The sequence below is a fragment of the Neovison vison genome, chromosome 12 (genome assembly GCF_020171115.1).
Source record: "Neovison vison isolate M4711 chromosome 12, ASM_NN_V1, whole genome shotgun sequence".
Lineage (NCBI taxonomy): Eukaryota > Metazoa > Chordata > Mammalia > Carnivora > Mustelidae > Neogale > Neogale vison.
Window position 1 is genome coordinate 33,958,264 of NC_058102.1, and position 21,219 is coordinate 33,979,482.

The 21,219-nt window shown below is 33.6% G+C and overlaps 1 protein-coding gene across 1 annotated transcript; it reads right to left on the bottom strand.

Moving 5' to 3' along the window:
* Positions 1 to 319: 319 nt before the first annotated feature.
* Positions 320 to 20,890, bottom strand: ALX1 (ALX homeobox 1). Its single transcript, XM_044226823.1, has 4 exons — positions 20,521 to 20,890; positions 17,330 to 17,634; positions 14,234 to 14,362; positions 320 to 944 (listed from the first exon to the last, which is right to left on the bottom strand). The coding sequence occupies exons 1-4, from the start codon at positions 20,744 to 20,746 to the stop codon at positions 624 to 626; spliced, it is 981 nt and encodes a 326-aa protein (XP_044082758.1). The 5' UTR covers positions 20,747 to 20,890; the 3' UTR covers positions 320 to 623.
* Between the last annotated feature and the right edge of the window lie 329 nt (positions 20,891 to 21,219).

Sequence of the window (21,219 nt, forward strand, 5' to 3'; positions counted from 1 at the left end):
CCAAATATTTCATGCAAATGCTGGACATTTCAGAAGAGTTCTATTTCATGGGAAATTCACTAAAACATCTATAAGTAAAAAAATCTTTTAGGCCTGCAGATAAATTCTCAGCAACGGGGGATATGCCCATTGTGTCTTGGAGCCAGAGAGAGAGAAATAACAGTCAACTCCCCAAAACACCCTGCTTCAATATTTACCTGACAGCTTTGGTATCTTGACACTTTCCCAGTGCATTTCCTCCTTTATCAGATATTATTTTACAAGGGATTTCTTGTTATACAGAACTGACATAAATCAATCTATAACAGAGGAATTTGTTTAATACATTTATTCTCTTAAGAAGTTGCACGGTCGTATTTCATCGACTTGTACAATAGAAAAAAAAATTTACTACTAAAACAGAGTTTGTGGAGACTGATGGATGGTAAACCTATTTAGTCTTTTCAGAGGTTCATTCTTAGATTTTAATGTTAAATAATAACAACTATTCATTTAAGCTGGTCTCACTGTATATCTTGACCTTTAGCAATTCCACACACAGCAGCTTATTGTGGTATCCTTTAAATATGAGAAATAGAATGTTTTACTTTGCCATTAAAGGAAAAATAAAAGAGTACTGTATGTTACATGGCCCATGAAATATTGGCAGTGTGCTCCTTGGCTTTCATTCGAAGAACTGCAATACTGGACGACCTCCTTTCGAATTCTGGCTTTGTTTCAAATGCATGTCCATTGGTAGCCCCAGTAAGAAGAGAGTCAGTGAAAAAATTGTTGAGGGGCACGTGGCTGAACTGGTTCTGGTGGTTTGAAAACCCTGTGTAACTGGAATCTGTCCGAGGCGAGTGAGAATAAGGCGTCATGCAGGAGGACGTGTCACGTGGTAACATGCATGAAGTAACCACAGAACCACCACTCGCATTTCCTGCCCACAAATTGTTCTGGATCTGGAATATATAAAACAACAAATATTACATTTACGCATTCTCACTTTTGTTCCCTTACATTTGTTAAACAGGGTTGACTCAATTTTGTCAGCTATTTATTGTTTGCTCCCATTGGGTGGTCTGTAATGACATTCTTAGTACATAAAGTGATTCCTAAAAAGTAATTATTTGGAAGATTCTTCCAATCTGTTATACTGTAATAGATCACCAAAACCCACATATCTGACATCAAATACTCTCAGAACATGTCAGTCTCTTGAGGATTCTTTTTATAGTCGTGATTTTTAAAATGAAATCTAGATTTAGTCAAGATTCACGACAAATCCATGTGTTTAGAAGAGCAGTTTAAAATACGGTTTTAAGTTTAAATATAGCTTATCTTTCTAAACTCAATGACACAATTGCATTATCTGAAGTTCTGCAGTTGGACTCAGTGTGGCAGCTTTTGTTGGAAACCATTCCTGATATTTACTCTGTAGATTCTTTAATCAAACTCATTATTGGGAATGGTTAGTCTTTCATTGCCTTCTATTTCCTATAGTCTTAAATACATAGCTCTGTGAATATGAGAAATATATACATATTTTATACATTTTTTCTATGCTTTATCTACGATATGGTGAGGTAACAACAGAATTATGACATGCAAAATAATTTAAAATTCTAAAACATAACCATTACCAAATAATGAAAACACAACTGAGAAAAATATGCGGGTACTAGCAAAAATATCATAAGAGTACAATTAAAGTACTATATAACATTTTATTTAAGACTGAAAACTAGATCGTCACTTGTGTGCAGAAAATTCACATTTCTTAGTATTAGGAAACAACAAACACAAATTTCTCTAAATTTACTTGCAGGTAAAGGAGACACTAAGTAGAATTTGTATAATACGAGTTTTAAATAGGAGGTATCTTAGACCAACTCTTCAAACAAAGAAGAGGGGGAAAAAAAAGTGATCACATGCATTACTGAGAAGCACAGAGAAAAAACATGCAAACAGTAGTAGCTGAGGGAAATGAGAGTTTGAGCCTTAGAAAACAAAACTTTAAAACTGCAATACTATCACAAAAATCTGAATTACAAGAGCAGTAATACCTATGTTTATCACATCTGGCTTCCTTTTTTAAAATCAGGATCATTAGTATCATACCCTCAATTGTTTTTAACACATATACAAATAATGTTTGCTTATATTTATTTTTACATAAAGATTCCAGTCTACTGCATATAATCTCCGGTGTAGTTTCACAATACTCACACTTAAATTCTTCTTTTTAGGACAACTTATTTTCAATTAATAGCATAAAATGTCACTGAATCTTCTACATGGCACTGGTGGAGATGTTACTCTGTCACTCAAGAAAAGACTGCTTAACCAGTTTCAAACATAAGAGAAAATTTGAACAACTAATTTCATCTCTTAGTTGGGACTTCAAAGATTGGCACAATGCTCACTTCAGTGTTATTTCAGAAATATTTATATAAATATATTTATAAGCTGCTTTAAATATATTAAACCTGTGAAACATATCTATAGATATATATAATGGTTTGCACATTTTATTAATCTTTAAGTCACCATGGGTTATGTTGTTTTAATCTGGACTGATTGTACTAAATGCATCCCACTTTAGCCAAATTATAATGACTGGTGCCACTGATTGCTGAGTTATGTATCTCAAACCAGTAAGAGGGACTGTTAATGTCATTACTCTGTCAACCTAGCTCTTCTAACTTGATCTGGGTGATTTTCCTCTGACATTCAATCAAACATTGTGCTACACTGCAAAACCCACAGTCACATGTCTGACAAAAGGGCTTTCAGGAAATGAGAGTGAACTTGCTTGCTTATTTTTGAAAAAAATAAGTGAAAGGCAAAACAGCGGTAGAGAAAGATTATTTACATTTTAAGTTTGTTAGAGGATTCCTCAATTTATATATAGTATTGCTGAAATTTATTATTAAAATCATCTATCATATTTTAAATGCACAGAAATGTATTTAATAACTAAGTTTTAAAAAAGGAAATGAGGATGATAAAGGCAAGGAAAGTAATCTATGAATGTAAATTAAGAAAGTGTTCTCTCCCTAAAGAATTCATATTAATCTATTAATTAATCTCCCTAAAATAATTCATATTAATCTATTATAATTCATATTCATATAATTCATAATAATTCATATTAATCTCCAGTTTCCCTGGCACAAACAAGTATTTTTAGTTTGATCAAAACTTCTTATCTGGACATGATCAAACAAGTTAAATGTGCTACTTTTGGTAACAGAATTTCTAGCATATAGAAAGAAATGTTTTCTTAACAGAACAGACTGGTAAAGCATGTAACTACAGCAATATTTTAGTTGGATTTGAGAAGATACCCAAATAGTCCCTTGGGTAGTGATAATGTTGCACATTTTTACTGGTATGTCCTATCTCCTGATCTCTATCTCCTCCACCCCATATCTTTCTTTCATTTAAAAATTCCTGGCTTCATCTGACTTTAGAGTTTTAGTTGGTTTAGATATCGAAAGTTAGATCCAAATCATAAAAAGACAATATCCCCAATGAATTGAGGTTTTGCTTCCTCTGAAGTATTCCTTCTGGGTGATTAAAGATCTGATGACAACAATCAAAATCATCCTCATGACAGCTAATGGCTATCAATTAATTACTGCATGCATGGTATTAGATGTACTGTGAAGACGCCTCATCATTTCCACACACTAAAAGATGTTTCTTTGCTTTTAGTAGCCCCATTTTGTAAAAGGTAAAACTACAGAACAGAGAGCTTAAGAGCCTTACCGTGTAAGTCCAACGGTAGAGGTCAAATCTGAACCCAACAAATCTTAAGAAATGCAACAATGATATAAAAACTAGTCTTACAAGCTGAAATTATTTATTTACTTATTCCTGAATTTAGCTTTGTGGGGGTTCATAGGCTCTATTCTCTGACAGCAAAAACCCCAAAGTTTGCTCATAAACTTTTTATTCATCCTTCAGCTTAACACAATACATAATAAGCACTTCATATAAATTTAAGTGACTGAAAAAAGCTTGAGGAATATGAAATTTGAACTGATCCATCTTGCAGGTATAACCAAAATTTTATGGACAATTTATGCTAATATATCTAAATTTGTTTCATGATATGAGCTCCATAATCACTATTCTGTATAATCTTGACAATTATCATGAAAATTTCATCCCTAGACACTATTGACTGTATTTCTCTAGGTAGTTTTATTTCCTATCAAGTACTTATTCTTCATCATAGATACATCTTCTTGGAGATTCTGACCCATTAAGCATAGGGTGCGGCTTATGGGATTTGTATTAAAATGAGAGCAATGACAATATTACGGGAATTCTGAAAATCACCTGGGATTAAGAGACACTACTGAAGTCCAACTTCCTTCAAAAGGAAAAAAAAACCCTCGTACACTTTCACTTATATTTAATTCTTGTGATAAGAAGCTCACCTCTTTAAAAATTTTTCATTCCCTTTAGGAGAGCTCTGTAAAAAAGTGAGCTATTATCTTCCTCTATCACTTCTATTTTTGTTCTTTAAAAATGATACAGAAGAGGTAGCTTCCTTCGTTCATGTGAAAATCTTCAAAGAGCTTAGGCAATTATGACACAAGTCTCTTTTTCTCCAACATTCCTCAAAGGCAGTATTTGATCGAATAAGAAAGCTGTTAGAGCTTTGGTTGAATAAATCTGCTGTCAAGGTAGGCTCAGTCTATGAGACCTCCACTCCTCCTCCAATTCTATTTTTATACAAGTGGTCATGTTAAAACTATGTGCTCGAACCTACAAGGCCTATTGTCTAAAACTGTATATATATTTGTTAACAGAGAAGCCACACAAAAATCTCGCTAACTCATTAGAAGAAATATATTTGCTATTAGATGTTGGAATGAAAGAATACATTTTTTTTTCCCTAAATAGGATCACTACTTTTCTTTTTTGGACTATTTCAGAGACACCTACAATGGTGGAGCTCGGTACCAAATAAATTTTAGGGTTTTTTTTTTTTTTTCAGGCCTCTAACTGCAAAATATTAAGTAGCTTCACAACCAGGAATACCATTACTAAATAATATCCACGTCTTACTTTCCAATGTGCCAAAAAAAAAAAAAAAAGACCCCTTTACATTTTTTCTTCTTTATTGTGTTTAAAAGAAGTAGAAAATCTAAAAACATTCCATGTTTTAACGTGCTTCACAACGTTTTACAAAAGTTCTAGGGGTACGGTTCAAAGCATTGTCCAGGAACTTAGCCAACTGTATCTCATGAGCATGAATGGAGGTTCGGATGACTTACTGCACTCTACTCTGAACATGTGCCCCGTAATGTTTTTCTAATCAAATAAAAGGTTAAAATTTAATTATTCCATGACTTTGAATTTAGGAGGAAAGTTGTTGTTGTTGTTGTTGTTGTTGTTTTGTCTGATTCTTTCCAAATAGAAATAAAATTCATTTAACACTCATTTTTCTTCCAAGGAATTAAAAAGTAATATATAGGAAAGAAAGGGTCAACATGTATTTGTATTTTATGCACACATACACACACACACACACATACATACCACAAACACACAAAGAGTTTTTCACTGTGGATATATATTCATGTGTTGAAATCATATGGTAAATAATGAATGAGAAATTATAAGTCTTATTTACCTTCACCTTAGAAACTTGATATATTCTTTTATAATCAAAACTACAAATAAAATTTTAATATATTAAACATAGTGTATGTTTCTAATATATTTACTGATTTTATTATAGTAAGCAACTTTTCATATTTGAAAAAAACCTTTTAAAAGAAATGCAAGTTTGTTTCTCTTTGCATTAGCTGTAAAGTACCATGATATATAAAAAACAGTTTCATGACAGAATTATATATTCTATTTCCTAATGTTACTGCAGTTTAGAAGCCACTACCCTATGGAATTTAATCTGTATCTAAGAGACACACTTAATAACATGAAATCAATGAGTAACAATCATTCCCTAATTTTAAAGCAACTCTAAAACTAAATATTTTTCTACTAAAACAAGTTTATTTAACCTTACTCCTTTTCTATATATAAATTGCTCTTACTTGCCACCAACATCCATATGTACACACATACACACATAGAGCCCACACACACATGCTATACTCATACTACCTTCACATCAGATGCCTACACATGTCCCTGTGGGAGTTAAAGGTTGCTTTAAAAAAACACAGGTCAGGGATTCACAGAGAGCTATCTGTAATAATGCTTTAGCAATAGCTTCTTTGCATTAAAATCCCAAAGTTGATTTTTGGTTTTCCTCTTTGAAAGACTGTTTACATTTATTGACCACTTTGTATATTATTGAACTTATTATATAGATTTACTACCACATTATCACTTCTATAATTGACCAGATTTTTATATGGTCTCTTTAAAAAATGCTAACATGACTTTCTGCAAAAACAGTTTAATTTTTTAAAAGGCCATTAAATTCTTTATTAGCATAACCCTCCCTTTAAAATTAAAGGTGATAAAATGTTAATAAGAATCATACACTTAGTAACTTGAAGATATTTTTAGCTGGCAAATAATTGATCACAAGATATTTTTAGCTGGTGACTGATTTTAGGGTTCTAATAACTTTTCTAGTAACTACATCAAGAAGTTGCTGGCAGGGAGAAAGAGTATAAATGTTTTTCTAAGTAGTGAACTTGCTACCAGTGAGTAAGTCTCACTCGCTACCAGAGAATAAGTAAATAATTCTCAAACACTGACAGTTTGTCCATCTGAAAAAAAAAAAAAAATCCCAATTAAATTAATTACAAAGTGAAAAGATTTATCTGAGCACGTTGAGATATACCTAAGATAGAGATGAGGGTACATTTTCATCAGTGCCTATTAATTAGCTGTAATTTTCACATTAAAAAATTCAGATAATATAAAATTATTAAGATTATTTTGGAACCAATTTACATTTCAAAAATTTCAAAAGTATACCTTTTAAACATATAGTATCATTAAGATGTAGTGATTAGAAATTACTTATCAGGAAAAAGTCATATATTAAATACTGGTTGCTACTTTAATTTTTTAAATAAAATTTCATCTTAGAAATATGTGCAGAGATTTGGAACAAGGAAGAGTGAATTTTCCATTTTAAAAAATCACTGTAAGATATAACAATCATATGAGACTAAAAATCTGAGAAGAAAACTGCTTTACAGAAAAGTAAGTATATATATATATATATATATTTTTTTTTTTTTAGTGCAAAAATTAAAAGCACTAATCTTGATAAGAAACGTTAATGTCTGGAAATTTTCAGAATGACATCACATTAATGTGTTTAAATTTTGCATTATTTAAATACTATTTGAAATAGGTGCTCCAACTCAAAAGCCTAAGAAACATTAAGGACATACTTTTTCTCTTCTTTTAGTATTGGATGCATTCTTAAACTGTATGGTAGTTATGGTCATTAAAAAGACTAGTGGGAAATCTCACTTTATATTCCTAAAACAACACTTTTCAAATCAACTCACTTAAGGACAGAATAAGATAATAGGATTTGCTATTTTGCTCATTATTCAGCAACAATGGTCAACAGGGAGTATTTTCCAATTAACTGTCACATTATTTTTTATGTATTTTAATATATGCATGATAGCCATTGTTGACAGTGCTTGATTCATTTTTAATGACACAATTCTCCAGTTAAAACAAAATCTACAATGATAAGAAACAAAGATTAAAATATAAACTAAGTTTTCCTTGTGAATTAATAATTTAAAATATAAATCCAATATGCACAGAATATTTTTAAATTTAGAGGCTACATGAGGCTTAATAAATATGGCAAGCAAAACCTCTGAATTAAAACATATTCTAAGTTAAGGAGGGCACGTATTGCATGGAGCACTGGGTGTGGTGCACAAACAATGAATCTTGGAACACTGAAAAAATAAAATTAAGTTAAAAAAATAATAAAATAAAATATATTGTGAGTTCATATTAACAGTAACAGCCATGTGCTGCAGATTTTAACCTACAGATCGTTGTCATAGACTTCTCAGACTTAATTTCCCTCCCGGTTCTTCTCCATCCCCTGTAAGATAGTTTTTATATGTATAAACAACAATAGCACTCTTCAATAATTTATTTTTGCATTTGCCTTATTATTTATTTTGGTAATATACTCAAATGCTGACAATACCTGCTTCATGTTACATGTAACTTATTTTTAATATATACTTATACATGTATTTGAAATATTCTTTTTTTTGTATTTGAAATATTCTTCATAAAAATTTATACAGCTTGTATATTTTTATACATTAAATTATATTAGCAATTTCATATTAATATGACTTGTTGACCCAATGTGTTAATATTTTTGTCCCTCCATTGCTCCTAAGAGAGGTTTCACTGTATCACTGTGGGACCATTTCATTGGTTGTCTCACAAATATGAGAATATTTATTATAAAATGCATCAAGTATAGCTACATTACCAACATAAAAAAAGATTATTGGTTATTTATTTACTGTTTCAGATGCCTTTCAATTGCTAAACCTCAGTGGCTGAAGGAGACAATATGCTTTCTTTTGCTTAAGGGAACCTTTCAAATTAGTAGAGAGCTGATGCTGCTCTTAAAAGGGACAGAGTGAACAATATTTTCATAATCACTATTTTATAGAAACATTAACATTTCCTTAAAAAACTGTAAATTACAATTTTTGAAACAGAATTTGTTAAGCTAGAAATACTGTACAGCATTCATCTGTATTTTAAGTTGCTCCAATGACTATATATATATATATATACATAATATAAATAAATATACATATATATAAATTATTTATAACTTGAATCCAATCTTTGCTATGTTCAAACTCCCAGTGGCATACATTTATTAAGTCATCTATTAAACAACAGAAAGCAAGAAACTGCATGGGTCCTGTTATATATTATGTAAACAAAGATTTAGTTATGATTCTCACTATACACTAAGTAAAACCCTATGGAAAATTTTGGTGGGAAACAACTTCAAACCTTTTAAAAATTTTTGATGAAAATATTTTCTTCATGAGAAAATAATTTTGGTGGATTAAGAATACACTCCAACATTCCTTAAAGTACCATATTTGGTTATCTTAATTTAAAGAGGAAAGTACATTTAACTAAATCAGATCTTCCCTAGACCCTTAAGTAGTGAATTTACTCAAAAATCGGATTAGTTTAGCTGTAATAACAGAACATTCACACCCCTTAGCTACCTCTCTACTGTATAATCAATAATGACTAATGGCTATTATAGAGTTGTTACTACTTATTGAGCACTCATTATGTACTAGGCAATGTCCTAAGTACTTGGCAGAAACTTCTGTTTCTAATCTTCACGAACATCGTATGAACTTGTATACCCATTTTATAAATGAGGAGAAACAAGCCTAGAGGTTAATTCATTTGCCAAAGTTCTAAAATCTATTAAGTAGCAGAGTCAGGATCTGAACCCACAAGTCCCTGGCTGTGAAGCCCATACTCAAACATTAACTCCTGGTCCTCCTCAAGTTCCATGACTTGGTTGTACCGATGTTTGGAAATCCATTTAATCGGCACAAATAAGAAAAAGTAATCCTCCACACCACCAACTCTTGCACTAATAATACCTCTGCTTTACAAAGAAAAAATCTGAAGATCAAGGAAGTCAGGAGACTTACCCAAAGTTACCCAGAAAGTAAATGATAAAGTTGAAGCACATGTGATCTAAGCCAAACCTAAGGTCATGAAACTAGAGATTCTTTTAAGAATGAAGACTGGCTCTAATCCTCCAGAAAATGTTTAGATCTTGAAAACTATTTTATTCAACAAAATAATTATTTTAAAAAATGCTTTGGTGCCCATAAACGAGAAATAAATTAGAATCTACTCTTGATAGATGCTTGCTTTTTCAACTCTAAGACAAAATTTCCTAGGTCCTTTTGGTCTGCTGGGTGTGGGTTGCATTAAGAAGTGTCTGCAGGATTTGGTATGAATATCACCTAGTTTGTAATGTTGCCCAAAAAGGAAGATATTTTGTCTGGATCATTTATATAACCCCCGTGCCTCACACAGTACCTAGCATATATTTGTTGCCTAAAATGCAAATAACTCTAGAAGAAAAAAAAAATTAAGTTGAAAGTGTTCTGCAAAATCTTTGTAATCTATTTCTTTCAACGGAGGAAGAAATTGAGACTCAGAGAGGGAAAATGAACGGCTAAGGACCCCAGAGATCCAGAAATTATCTCTTTTTACTGAGAATTGATTAGTTTGGGGTTCATAAGATATTCCAGAATGTTGATGTGAAACGACTTATTTTCACATCTATTCAGTGTATACATAATTTGCTTAATACTGTTGTAATCTTTTTTTGAAACATAAATACTTTTTAAAAAAGAATACCTGAAAACAGTCTAAAAAGTGTCTACATTTTTTAAACGCTTTATATCATTATTTTATATATTTAAAAATGAAAGCATGCTTGCTTTCCAAAATGATTTGGTCTTTTAGGGTCAAAATTGAAATATTTCATTGCTCAGTGATGGTGCTTAAAGAGCTCTGTACCCCTGCAGTCAGAAAATCTGGACTTAAGTTCAATGAGTTAATGGCCATACGAAAGAAGCCTGGGTTAAAAAAAGCCCTCAACTGCTAGGTATTAATTTTACCAGTAGGGCTGTTGTTACTATTTTTTAATGAGATCAATGGAAACAAAGTATTTAGAACACTTTAGAAAATATTAATTATATTCATAAATAAACCTATTATAGGTTATATAGAGATACTTTCATAGTTGGCAAGATTATTATCCACATTGAACAGATCTGAAGAGACCATTTTCTCAACCATTTCTGTTTTCCTGTATTTCTGTATAAGCTTTTGTTTTCCTGCCAAATTGTTAGTTCTTTATTTCTGCCCTGTTTCTAGTTTCCAACTTTTTGGTAATTAATATTTTTTTCTGTAATTAGTAACAGTAACCAAGCTCAGTGTCTTACTGCACTAAGTTGTTGGATTCTGTTTTGGTTCTTATTTTTCTGATTATAATTTCTATTTTCAAGGCACATGCTCAAAAAAAAAAAAGTTTCCTTTAGGCTGAAGCTTGTGAGACATGATCTTGGCATAATTATTTCTTCAAAATAAAAAAAAGTCAACCACATATTTTTAAGTTCAGATGGAATTTTCCTGACTTTATCCAATACCCACACTGGGGAGTGAGAGACATTCTGATTTCAGTATTTTTGGCAACCAAATGTCTAATGACTTACCAATATAAAAAGTTACAATAGATTTTACAGTATTGAGTTTTATTACTGTTGATGAATTATACTGTCAAAATAACTTCAAAAACAGTAACTTCAGCATGTGATGCCTGTGTTACCATACTTAATTTAAGAGTTGGTATAACCAATGCACATAAATTTTGGAGAAACCACAAGGAAAATTGGTGCAAAATTCCCATGACTTGTGAAGGGAAATTTTTTAAATTAATCCTTTGTTGGAGTGAAAAAGACTATCAAACGTATAATTTGATTGTACCATCTCCCTTCCTGCTTGAGGTACTTAGTACTTGAGGTACTAGTAGGTTACCTCAGTGTGCTAACAGACCATCTCTAAAGCTATGAGGCACAGTAACACAATGGCAAGATAATCCTAGGAAAAAAGAATGACTAAGAGTATATTGTTACATTAAATGCTTATAAAGAGTTTAGTTCGTGCCCGGGACTCTTCTAAATGTTTTATGTTGCACTGAAGAAGAAAGTTAAGTTAGAGATAAGGCAACCACCAGCAACGCACAGGGGAGTGGGGAAAACACACACACACACACACAAACAGAAATGGGGTTTCCAAGGAAAAAAACGAAAACCGAAATAAAAAGATGCAAAAAAAAGTATGTTGTAGTCAAGAAGTGTGATGGAGCACACTTGACTAGTAAGAGTATATAAAGTCCATTTGAAAAGAGTTCATTAATTTGTAACTTTACTATTTCTAAATTTATCACAGTGAAGTAGTTCGAAATATCTCAAATACCTGCCAATACACACTATCTCGGTTATATTCATTGTTATTTTACTGATTCTGTGTTTAGTTTCTGCTCCCCTGAGCGAAACTGCAAACCTGCATAATGCAACTTAAGCTTTACACTCCTTTGGTATTCATTTATTAACTATTCCATCTTTTCAACACAGCCGTTGGGAGAAAGTCTATGGGATGGGTTAAGATCTTGCACGTGGGAGCCAGACTGCCTGCGATGAGATAGATCCCAGCTTCGTCCCTAATGAAGGTAAGTATCTCCCCCTCTCTGTGTCTCAGTTTACCCATATGGAAAATGAGGAGAATTCATCAAGAACACCTATTGTGTAAGATCCTGGTAAGGATGAAATGAGTTACTCCACGTAACCCTCTCAGAACACGGCTTGATCCTATAAGGGTCATGGCTGTGTTAACAATCACGAACCCACTACAGTGCCTGCTCTCATGGAGCTTAGAACCTATCAGGGAGACTTCCTCGCAGCACTTTGTTCACTACTCAAATAGGACACTCAAAACTATTGGGTGAATCAAAGCTCATTTGCCCTATGTTGATAAGGAGCAGAATATATACATATAAAATGTGTATTATATATTTAAAGGCATATGTGTATATATATAAAATATATAATATTTATTATATATTTAAAGACATATATATAACATATTTATATAATTTATAAAATATTTATTATATATTTAAAGGCATAGTATATATATAAAATATATAATATATTTAAAGGCAGATATATATATGTGTAAATATATATATATATATATATATATGCTTTTAAACTGGAGGAAAAGAAGGAACTCCTTTAAGATGAATTCCTAGAGTAAGAAAAACAAGGTTCTCCTGAAGGCGGGTGTGGACATTTATTCCGAAGCTCCTATCGTCTTCTGGTAGACTGCAGTGGCAAGGCTTAGCTGCAGCAGCCCTTCACAGATTGTCCTGTGAGGACACTCCTGTGATCACAGGTCATTGCTGTCATCACGGGCCGATTCCTTAACTCCCCATGGGTCTCGTTTCCTAACGTTTAGAAGGACGGAACCTGGTGATCTCTGAGGCTTTTACTCACATATGATAATACATTAATAAATTTGGTGAATTTATCTGGAAGGATGAAGCTCTCAAAATGGGTTTTTAAGAATCATAAAAAGCATCAGAATAGAAGGATGCACAAAGCTAAAGGACTGAATTTGTGCTCACAAGGTATGAACTTCAACTTAGAGTTGAAGAAAATGAATACCCTTCTGTTTTAGGCTGCAAAGATTTGGTTACTGGACTGTCAAGGTCTTCCCCGAGCATATATGTTACATATTTGTTTTCAAAATGGTCTGTAACAATATATATCCTTAAACAGTAAGGAATGAAATAACAAATATCTCGCTCCTTATAATACAAGTGTTCCTTATCATGTATCAAATATATTTCTGAATACTGTAACTCAGTAATAGGAAAAATGGATGTCCAATTAAAAAGATAAAATGTATCTTGTTCACATGAATTACAAACTGTGAGAAAGAAAAAAAAGCCTCAAAATTAAAGGGAAATAATGAGAAGAAAAGGAATTTCTACATGCTCTTTAAAATGAGATGAGAACTCCCATAGAAAGGGGTGGATGTGTTTTTAAATGTGGTAAATTTTTTAAATGATCTTCAGTACTAATCGTATATATTTTTTAAGTAACCGAAGGCTAAATGTTTCCCTGAAACAATGGACTAGAAACAAAGCTAGAAAGACAACATAGAAAAAGAGATATTTTTAAGTGGAATTGAAGGTTTCATAGACCACACCACCACTAGGTTAGGGGATGGCTCATAAAACATTAGCCACAGAGACAGCACGCCAAGCAATACTTTATTTATTTGTTAAAAAAGTTAACAAAGGAAATGAGTCTAAATAGTTAAAATGTAGACTAATTAAAAGGTTTATACTGTGAATGATGCTACTTCAGTTGTTGGTAATGTGTGATAAGGAAGGGACCTTAAAATATTTTTGAATAAATGGCTCCAAAAATAAATAATAATGAAATAAATATTTTAGTAAAATAAGCATCTAACAAACATGCAAAAAGTCTTCTGGAGGTTAACATTTTCATTCTTGACTATTGCATCAGACATAATAAAGCCAATAATAATATTCCTTTTAGGAATATACAAACCACATCTATTTTTCACGATCAGTATTCTGTGACGTTTACCATACCTGTGGATAGCTGTCAGTCCTTGGCAAAACTGATATATCATAGGTGGCAGCAAAATGGCTTTTAGCTTGTTGTATTTGGCCATAACGTTCTCTTTTTCTCCACTTGGCCCTTCGATTTTGAAACCAAACCTAATTTTTTTAAAAAAGTAGAATTTTAGATGAGGAATATTTGAAAATGCAATGGTGTTATTAAAAGCCACAGATCAGAAAGAACAAACCAGGTGTACAAAATCACTAAGAAATAAATTTATGTCACAAAAGTAGCCACAAGTTTTACTTTCTACTTCACCCTGGTAAGTGGTATGTCCATGAGGCAATATAAATTAATAGAAAGGGAGGAGATACTTTAAAAAAAAATATTTACTATGTCTCAGACTCTTTTTTCATTTTGGAAAATAAAAAGTAATTAGATTATATGATTTTGAAGACTCCTTATGTCTCCAAATAATCATAGATAATTTTCCTCTCAGAGAATGCTGCAAATCTGGAAGACATTCATGGTTTTTTAGTATGGGGTTATGCACATAACATTAACCCAGCCAAACTATAACCAAATTAATATCTGGATCTGTCAAAACAATTATCTTTAGAACATGTCACAGAGTGAAGACTGTGTTGGGTTGTACCCATACCTTAGATAATCTTAGAAAAATTTAAACACTAAGATTACATCCAAACATATGGTACTGGCAGAAATATGATTATTTAGAAACAAAAAATATTAAGATCACATATTAGATTGAGCATAATAAAGACTATAGGTAAAATGGAACCATCTGAAATTGAACTCTGGTTTTAAAATATACAAATGTGCTTATTACATAAATTACACCACTTATAATACTTCTCTTCCCTTATAAGAAATGCTCAAAAATCTCCAAATCATTTTTCCAATATAAGAGACTTATAGGTAACACAAATAATAGGATAAATGGGAAGATATACCCACGTTCAAGAAAGCCTATTAGTTTCTAGAGCCTCTATAGAATCACTAAGCTCTCATCCAAATTTCTCTATTTCTATACCAATAATATTTATCATAATAACCATCTTCCTCATTACTAATTCACACGTGGAACTCTCCAGAATCTTCACTTAATATTTTAATGGATTAAAGGGAGACACAAAAAGTTATATTCAGTATGTGTTACTTGATATTTTTGAGTAGACATTTCACAAGCAGCTGTCAGGAAGCTCTTCAGCTCTTCTGAACTATGTTCAGAATACAAAATACTTACAAAAGAAGCTGGAAATCACATATCAAAGTGCAGACTGTTAAAATTTACTTAAAATTTTTACTTTTTCATAATCAATTATAATCTTCTCTATCTTTACCATCATACTTATGCATACATATTAAGCCTCAGTTCGACATGCAAGCATATGCTGCAAATTTAAGGTGGCACTTTAGTTTCCAGCAATTAAAATAAGGCTATGAGAGCTACCTGTTCAGTATTGTTTCTTAGAACACTGCTGGTAAAGGTGTATTACACACAATGCCTAGGGCCCATAATAACAACAACAAAACAAAACATAAAATATTTTCTCCCTGTCTTCACAGACACTAGGAGTATAGTAAGGGAATTTAGTAATGAAGTTTTTCTTTTTTTTTTCATTGAGAAAAGAGATCTTCACAATCTCCTTAAAATAGGTATGAATTATCACTCTGATACGAAAAGCCAGAAAGAGAAAACCTGAATAAATTACATTCAGGTTGGCTCTCTGTGCATGTTTTTAGACAAAAATTAATCAGGAGTTGATGAAATGTTAAGGCGAAAACATCCATTGTGCACAGCTGATCACTCTATAAGTAAACACATTTTTCTATGGTTACAAGTATAACTAATCCAAATATATGAACACAAGGCAAAAAAATAATAATAATAAAATAGCACACACATGGGACTGATGTTAACACTTGGCAATTCAGAATTCTTCATTAGCATCAACTTTCTGTATATTTACTTCCTGAACTAAAATAAAATAACTATTCTCTCTACAAGCTAAAGAAAAATCCTGCTGCTTGGTATTCCCACACCACCAAATGCTGCCTTTAATGAAGAAATGGCCTTGCAATGGCTTAATCTTCAGAAGAAACACTATTACTCTCATGACAAAATTCTTCACTATTTTATTCATTTCTCTATTCTTACACTGTATGGGAATTGCAAACTTTAATATTCTCCTATTTGGCGTAGTAAAAACGCACAAAGAAACAGGCGATTCCCTGAAATTGTTGTTACTTGAGAACCAATAAAATGTTGTTTAAGAATACCAACTCCAGAAAAATAAAATATGTCTATGTCTAAATAGAAATTTACTTAATATAATTTTTTTCAAATGATTTAAAAAGTTGAGTATATTGTGCCACCCAATTTGATGATTTGAGTATAACTGAAAATATAATTGAATATATATTTTTAAATTACTTTAAGAGCATTATTTCTATTGCTTCTGCAAAAAAGATGCAAACTATCTACATTTAAAAGTTAAAATGGAATGGTAAGGCAACTGTTAGAGCTAGAAAAATTATAAGTGAGCTATACGACCTTTCTTTATGTGTAGTAAAAATAAGTTATTGTATATGTAACAATTGCAAATTTGTAAGATTGTTTCATTTTTTTCTTTGTTTTATTATAACCCCAACCTAATAAAATTATAGATCTATGGGCCCTTACACAAAGAATTTACCAATACCTGGTGTGTAATGTAAAAAGAACCTTAATGTCTGATAAAATAGAAAAAAAAATAAATAAAATAAATGTATTAGTAAATAGATAGCTATGATTCTGGGTTTTTGCCCTTTAAAAATTAATATTTAAATTAGAGATATTTATTATGTTCTGTTTTTTTAAAATAATCATTAATTTGTATGCCTATGTAATAAGTCAAGTGTTCTTTTAGGTTTTTGTGTGAGTGATTAAATTCTTTGCAAGAAAAAAGAAATTTTAGTAGACCTACATGCATATAGTACATTGTTCTATACCTTTAGTTGGAGAATCGGTTTCTTCTTTTGTGGCAAAATGCAACCGCTGAATTATTCTAACAGTATCTCCCACTCCCAACACACACCCAAGGCCTTCATTTGACTCCTACCTGCACCCTGGCCTCCGTGAGCTCTGTCCTCAGAGCAAGCTGTTCTCTGACATATACATCCGGGTAATGGGTTTTCTGAAAGACCTTCTCCAGCTCCTCCAGCTGCAGGCTGGTAAAGGTGGTTCGGTGTCTTCGCTTCTTACTGCTGGATACGTTGCTGTCACATTTATCCCCAAGTTCATCCAGTTCTCCCTTTTCTGGCATCCCTTTCACGGGAGACATCCGGAGACTGTTACAGTTGTCCATAGCTCTATTTAGTTCAGTGTGAAGAGGCTGTCCTTCTACTTTAGTGATCCCATAGTTCACTGTACCCAGGGGGGGGAAAACAACAGTTCTGAGGATTGTGAAACATTTCAATGAAGAAATTAAGTTGAAGTCATTTACAGCATCAGGAAAGCAGTCTGTTAATGATTTACTGTGCCATTATTAATTCAAACATCATATCTGGTACTATTATTAATCCACTTTGGGCAGGTTTAAAGCCATTTCAAAATGTGTGACATGGAACTCATATAATTTACCAGATTTTACAGTTCTATTTTACAGGGCTAATGTAATGATTATGCACATAATTTAGAATCAAATAAGGTGATCAAATTAAAAGATGTTCTAGATGTTTTTTTAAAAATTGAACTTAATCTTTGAAAAGTGAACCATATTTAATATAAGTAGTGTATGCATTTATTCACAGCAGACAAAATTGAGCTACTTACATGGCTCAAGACCGTTCAACTTGTAAAAATTGAAAATTTTCAATTTTAAAAACAATACTTCTAAACCCAAATCCAAACTCTTCCCAAAAGTTTTCTTCCTGCTCCACACAGAAGGTATGGACTATAGATTTAAGATAAGGTTTTTTTCTACCGTATGTTGAATATTTTGACTGTATATTCATGTCTGCTTTTTAATGTTTTTTTTCAAAAAGTGACCTGCTAAATTAATGACTTTCATGTCAATTTCTGGAAGTGCTTCTTTTAGAACAGAATAAAATTTAAGTAGACTTCTTTAGTGTAAAAACTCACTTGTGATTCTTTCTCAATAGGTCATATATATATATATATATAATTAAGTCATAAAATATGTTTTAAGACAGAAAGCTTTATTTTTCCCTAAAGCAGACATTAAAACATCTATTAAAAGATTACAAAAGATGTCATCTTCCATTCTGTTTAGGAGTGTTTCACTCTCAGTGATATCCTCCAGATCTGATTGCATGCTTGCAATATGATATAAAACAAAAATCTATCACATGGTGCCACACACACACACACAGACGTGCAATGGATGCACGTAATGAAATTGGAAAGAGTTTTTGAAAAAGTAAAGAACCCAGCTGGAACAATAATTTCCAAAGAGCTGCCATACTTATTTCGTTTTTATCTGTTTTTAAATTATCTCATAACATATTTTAGCAACTGTTCTAAACATTATACCAATGTTTTGAACTTTAAGACCTAAGATAACTTAAATGCTTAATATCTTTTATGCAAAAGATGTGATGTAAAACTAGATATAAAGAAGAGCCATGACTGATTAACAATAAGGTTTTGTCTAGGGCTGAGTTAAATGGGGGAACTTCGGTAATTAGGGATGGGGGAGGGGAAGCAGCCGTGAGGCTAAGGGCATCTCAGGAGAAAGACAGGAGCTTTCCTAAATTTAGCGAACTGCTGTCTACATTCATCTTACTTAATACTTTCCTATTAAAATTCAACCTAAAAGTGTGCTATTTGTTAAAAAGTTGTTAAGGTATCAAAAATCACCTATTTTTCTTCTTATTTTGGATTCCCGACAATTTAAAATAGGATGTAGTCCTATCCAGCAATTGTTAGGACGTCAGAGAATCGTTTTTTTTGTTTTTTAAATCCTGTCCATTTGAATAATTTTACGTATACATGTAAGAATTCCAAAAATAAAGATACTGCAGTCTGAAATACAACTAGAAAACCAAAAATTAGCGTATCAAAAATAAAAATTAATTGCGTGTGCCTTTCTAAATAAATGACAAACCATTTAACTGATTTTCTCTGTCCTTCCCACCTATGCTTTTGGTTCAACCTTGCAAGTGAAAAGTAATTTGCAATGCCGAATTAGTAAAAGATAGGAGTTTGTTTTTTTTTTTTTTAACTTACTGTGTACACAGTATTTAGAAAATGAGCTCCTATGAGCCAGTACCTTGCTGGATTTTGACTCTCCATTAAAACAGGGGCGGGAGGCTTGTTGTAAATATTTCACACTTAATTCGTTTGTTATTTTAAAGCAACCCGCTCCTTACAGCTTAACTGTGGAATATATACAATGATAAGGAAAAGTCCTCTTGGAATTGTAAACTTGCTTTAGCTGTCTCGATCTTAAAAAAATAGGTTTGTATTGGGTTACAAGATAGAAAAGATAGATGGTTTGTTTTGATAACATTTTGACTTTGAGATACTTGGCCGTTCAAAGTTGAAGATTTCACCCAGAAGCATTCCGAGAGAGGGCTCTTAGGTGACTTTTAATGTGGAGTCAGAAAAATAGACAATACAGAGTTCGGGAGTGAGTGCTTACATTGGTCATTCTTTATCCGAAGCTACTGAAAGTGATGTGTTTAGGAAAAAAATTTATGTGTACTGTATTGCAAACCCAAAGAATCAGAAGTCACAACTTCACACAAGCTAATCTACCAATCTTCCAATTTCACAAAGAAATTGCTAGGTCTTGGGAAACTTTTCTTAAAAGGTTTTTCACCTAAAGGAACTCAAAGTTTCTTGTTCGTGACAACAGTGACATCCTCTAACGAGCTATGATCGATTTCTGCTCCGTCTGCGAGGGCAGCGCGTCGGGCTCACAGAGGAAGAGCGCTGTCTTGACTCAATTACACTCTCTTTACCGCCCTATCAGTTTACGCCTGGCTCCTGGACAGAGGGAGTCCGGGACCCAGAAGGGACAGCACTCGACAGCTAAAAGAGAACCGCGCGGAGGCAATCTAGCGCCTCGTCCTTCTTTGGCCCTTCCAAGTCGGCGGCAGCCAGAACACCGCTTCTTAAAACGCTCACTGTTCCATTGCCTTCCTCCGCCCTCCGGACTCTCATGCTCCCCCTTTCCTTCCTTCTATCCTTCCTTCCTTCCTTCCTTCCTCCCCGCTAGCCTGTCCCGACACTTCCCCGCACTTAGGATTTGCAGAAGGGTGGCCGAGGCTCGGGCAGGCGACTCACCGCCGCTCTCCTGACAAGGCGAGGCTCTCTCCAGGCGCACGTGATGCTCGGCGCGGGGCAGGGGCCCGAAGGCCTGCACGCATTTGCCCGCGGACGCTTTGCTGTAAAAGGACTCATTGTCCAGCGTCTCCATAACGTGCTCCAACGCGCCTCCTGCGCCCATGTAGAAGTCACTGTTTTTACTCGGCGGGCTCTTGAGGGCAAACTTCTCGCTCAGAAACTCCATAATCCTGGAAGGCTGTCGCGGAGCTCCTGGGGCGCAGAGGCTGGAGAGCGCTGGGGGAGGGCGCAAGTGGGCGGGAGAAGGGAGGGCCGAGGAGGGAAGGGGAAGCGAGCGCTGCGGCGCCGGGAGCTTCCCGGATCCGAGCCCTTTAATACGTCCGGGATGGAAAGGGGGCACCCGAAGTTGCTTTTATATCTTGAAACTCAGCTGGGCTCAACGGGCAACCTCCCAGTTCTAATGAATATGAAAATAGGCAGGCGACTAACTCCACCCAGGGTCCCCCTCCGCCCTCACCCCACCCCCACCTTCCCCCACTTACCCGGGCAGGGCGCGTCCAGGCCTAGGTTAGACAGACAGCTCCATTTCAGACAAATGCCAGGAGGGACGAGGCCCCCGACACCCAGAAACATTGTCGCCGCGACAGCGGACTGGCATTTCGGAAGAGCTTGGTGAGATCGCAGAGCAGTTAACCCTCC

What these genes read in the sequence shown, in the direction of transcription:
- ALX1 (XM_044226823.1), bottom strand. Translation starts at nt 20,746, where the DNA reads ATGGAGTTTCTGAGCGAGAAGTTTGCCCTCAAGAGCCCGCCGAGTAAA. An exon ending in TCACGGAGGCCAGGGTGCAG is followed by an intron (nt 14,363 to 17,329) that starts GTAGGAGTCAAA and finishes TAAAAAAATTAG; the next exon opens with GTTTGGTTTCAAAATCGAAG. An exon ending in GGACTGACAGCTATCCACAG is followed by an intron (nt 945 to 14,233) that starts GTATGGTAAACG and finishes TATATATTCCAG; the next exon opens with ATCCAGAACAATTTGTGGGC.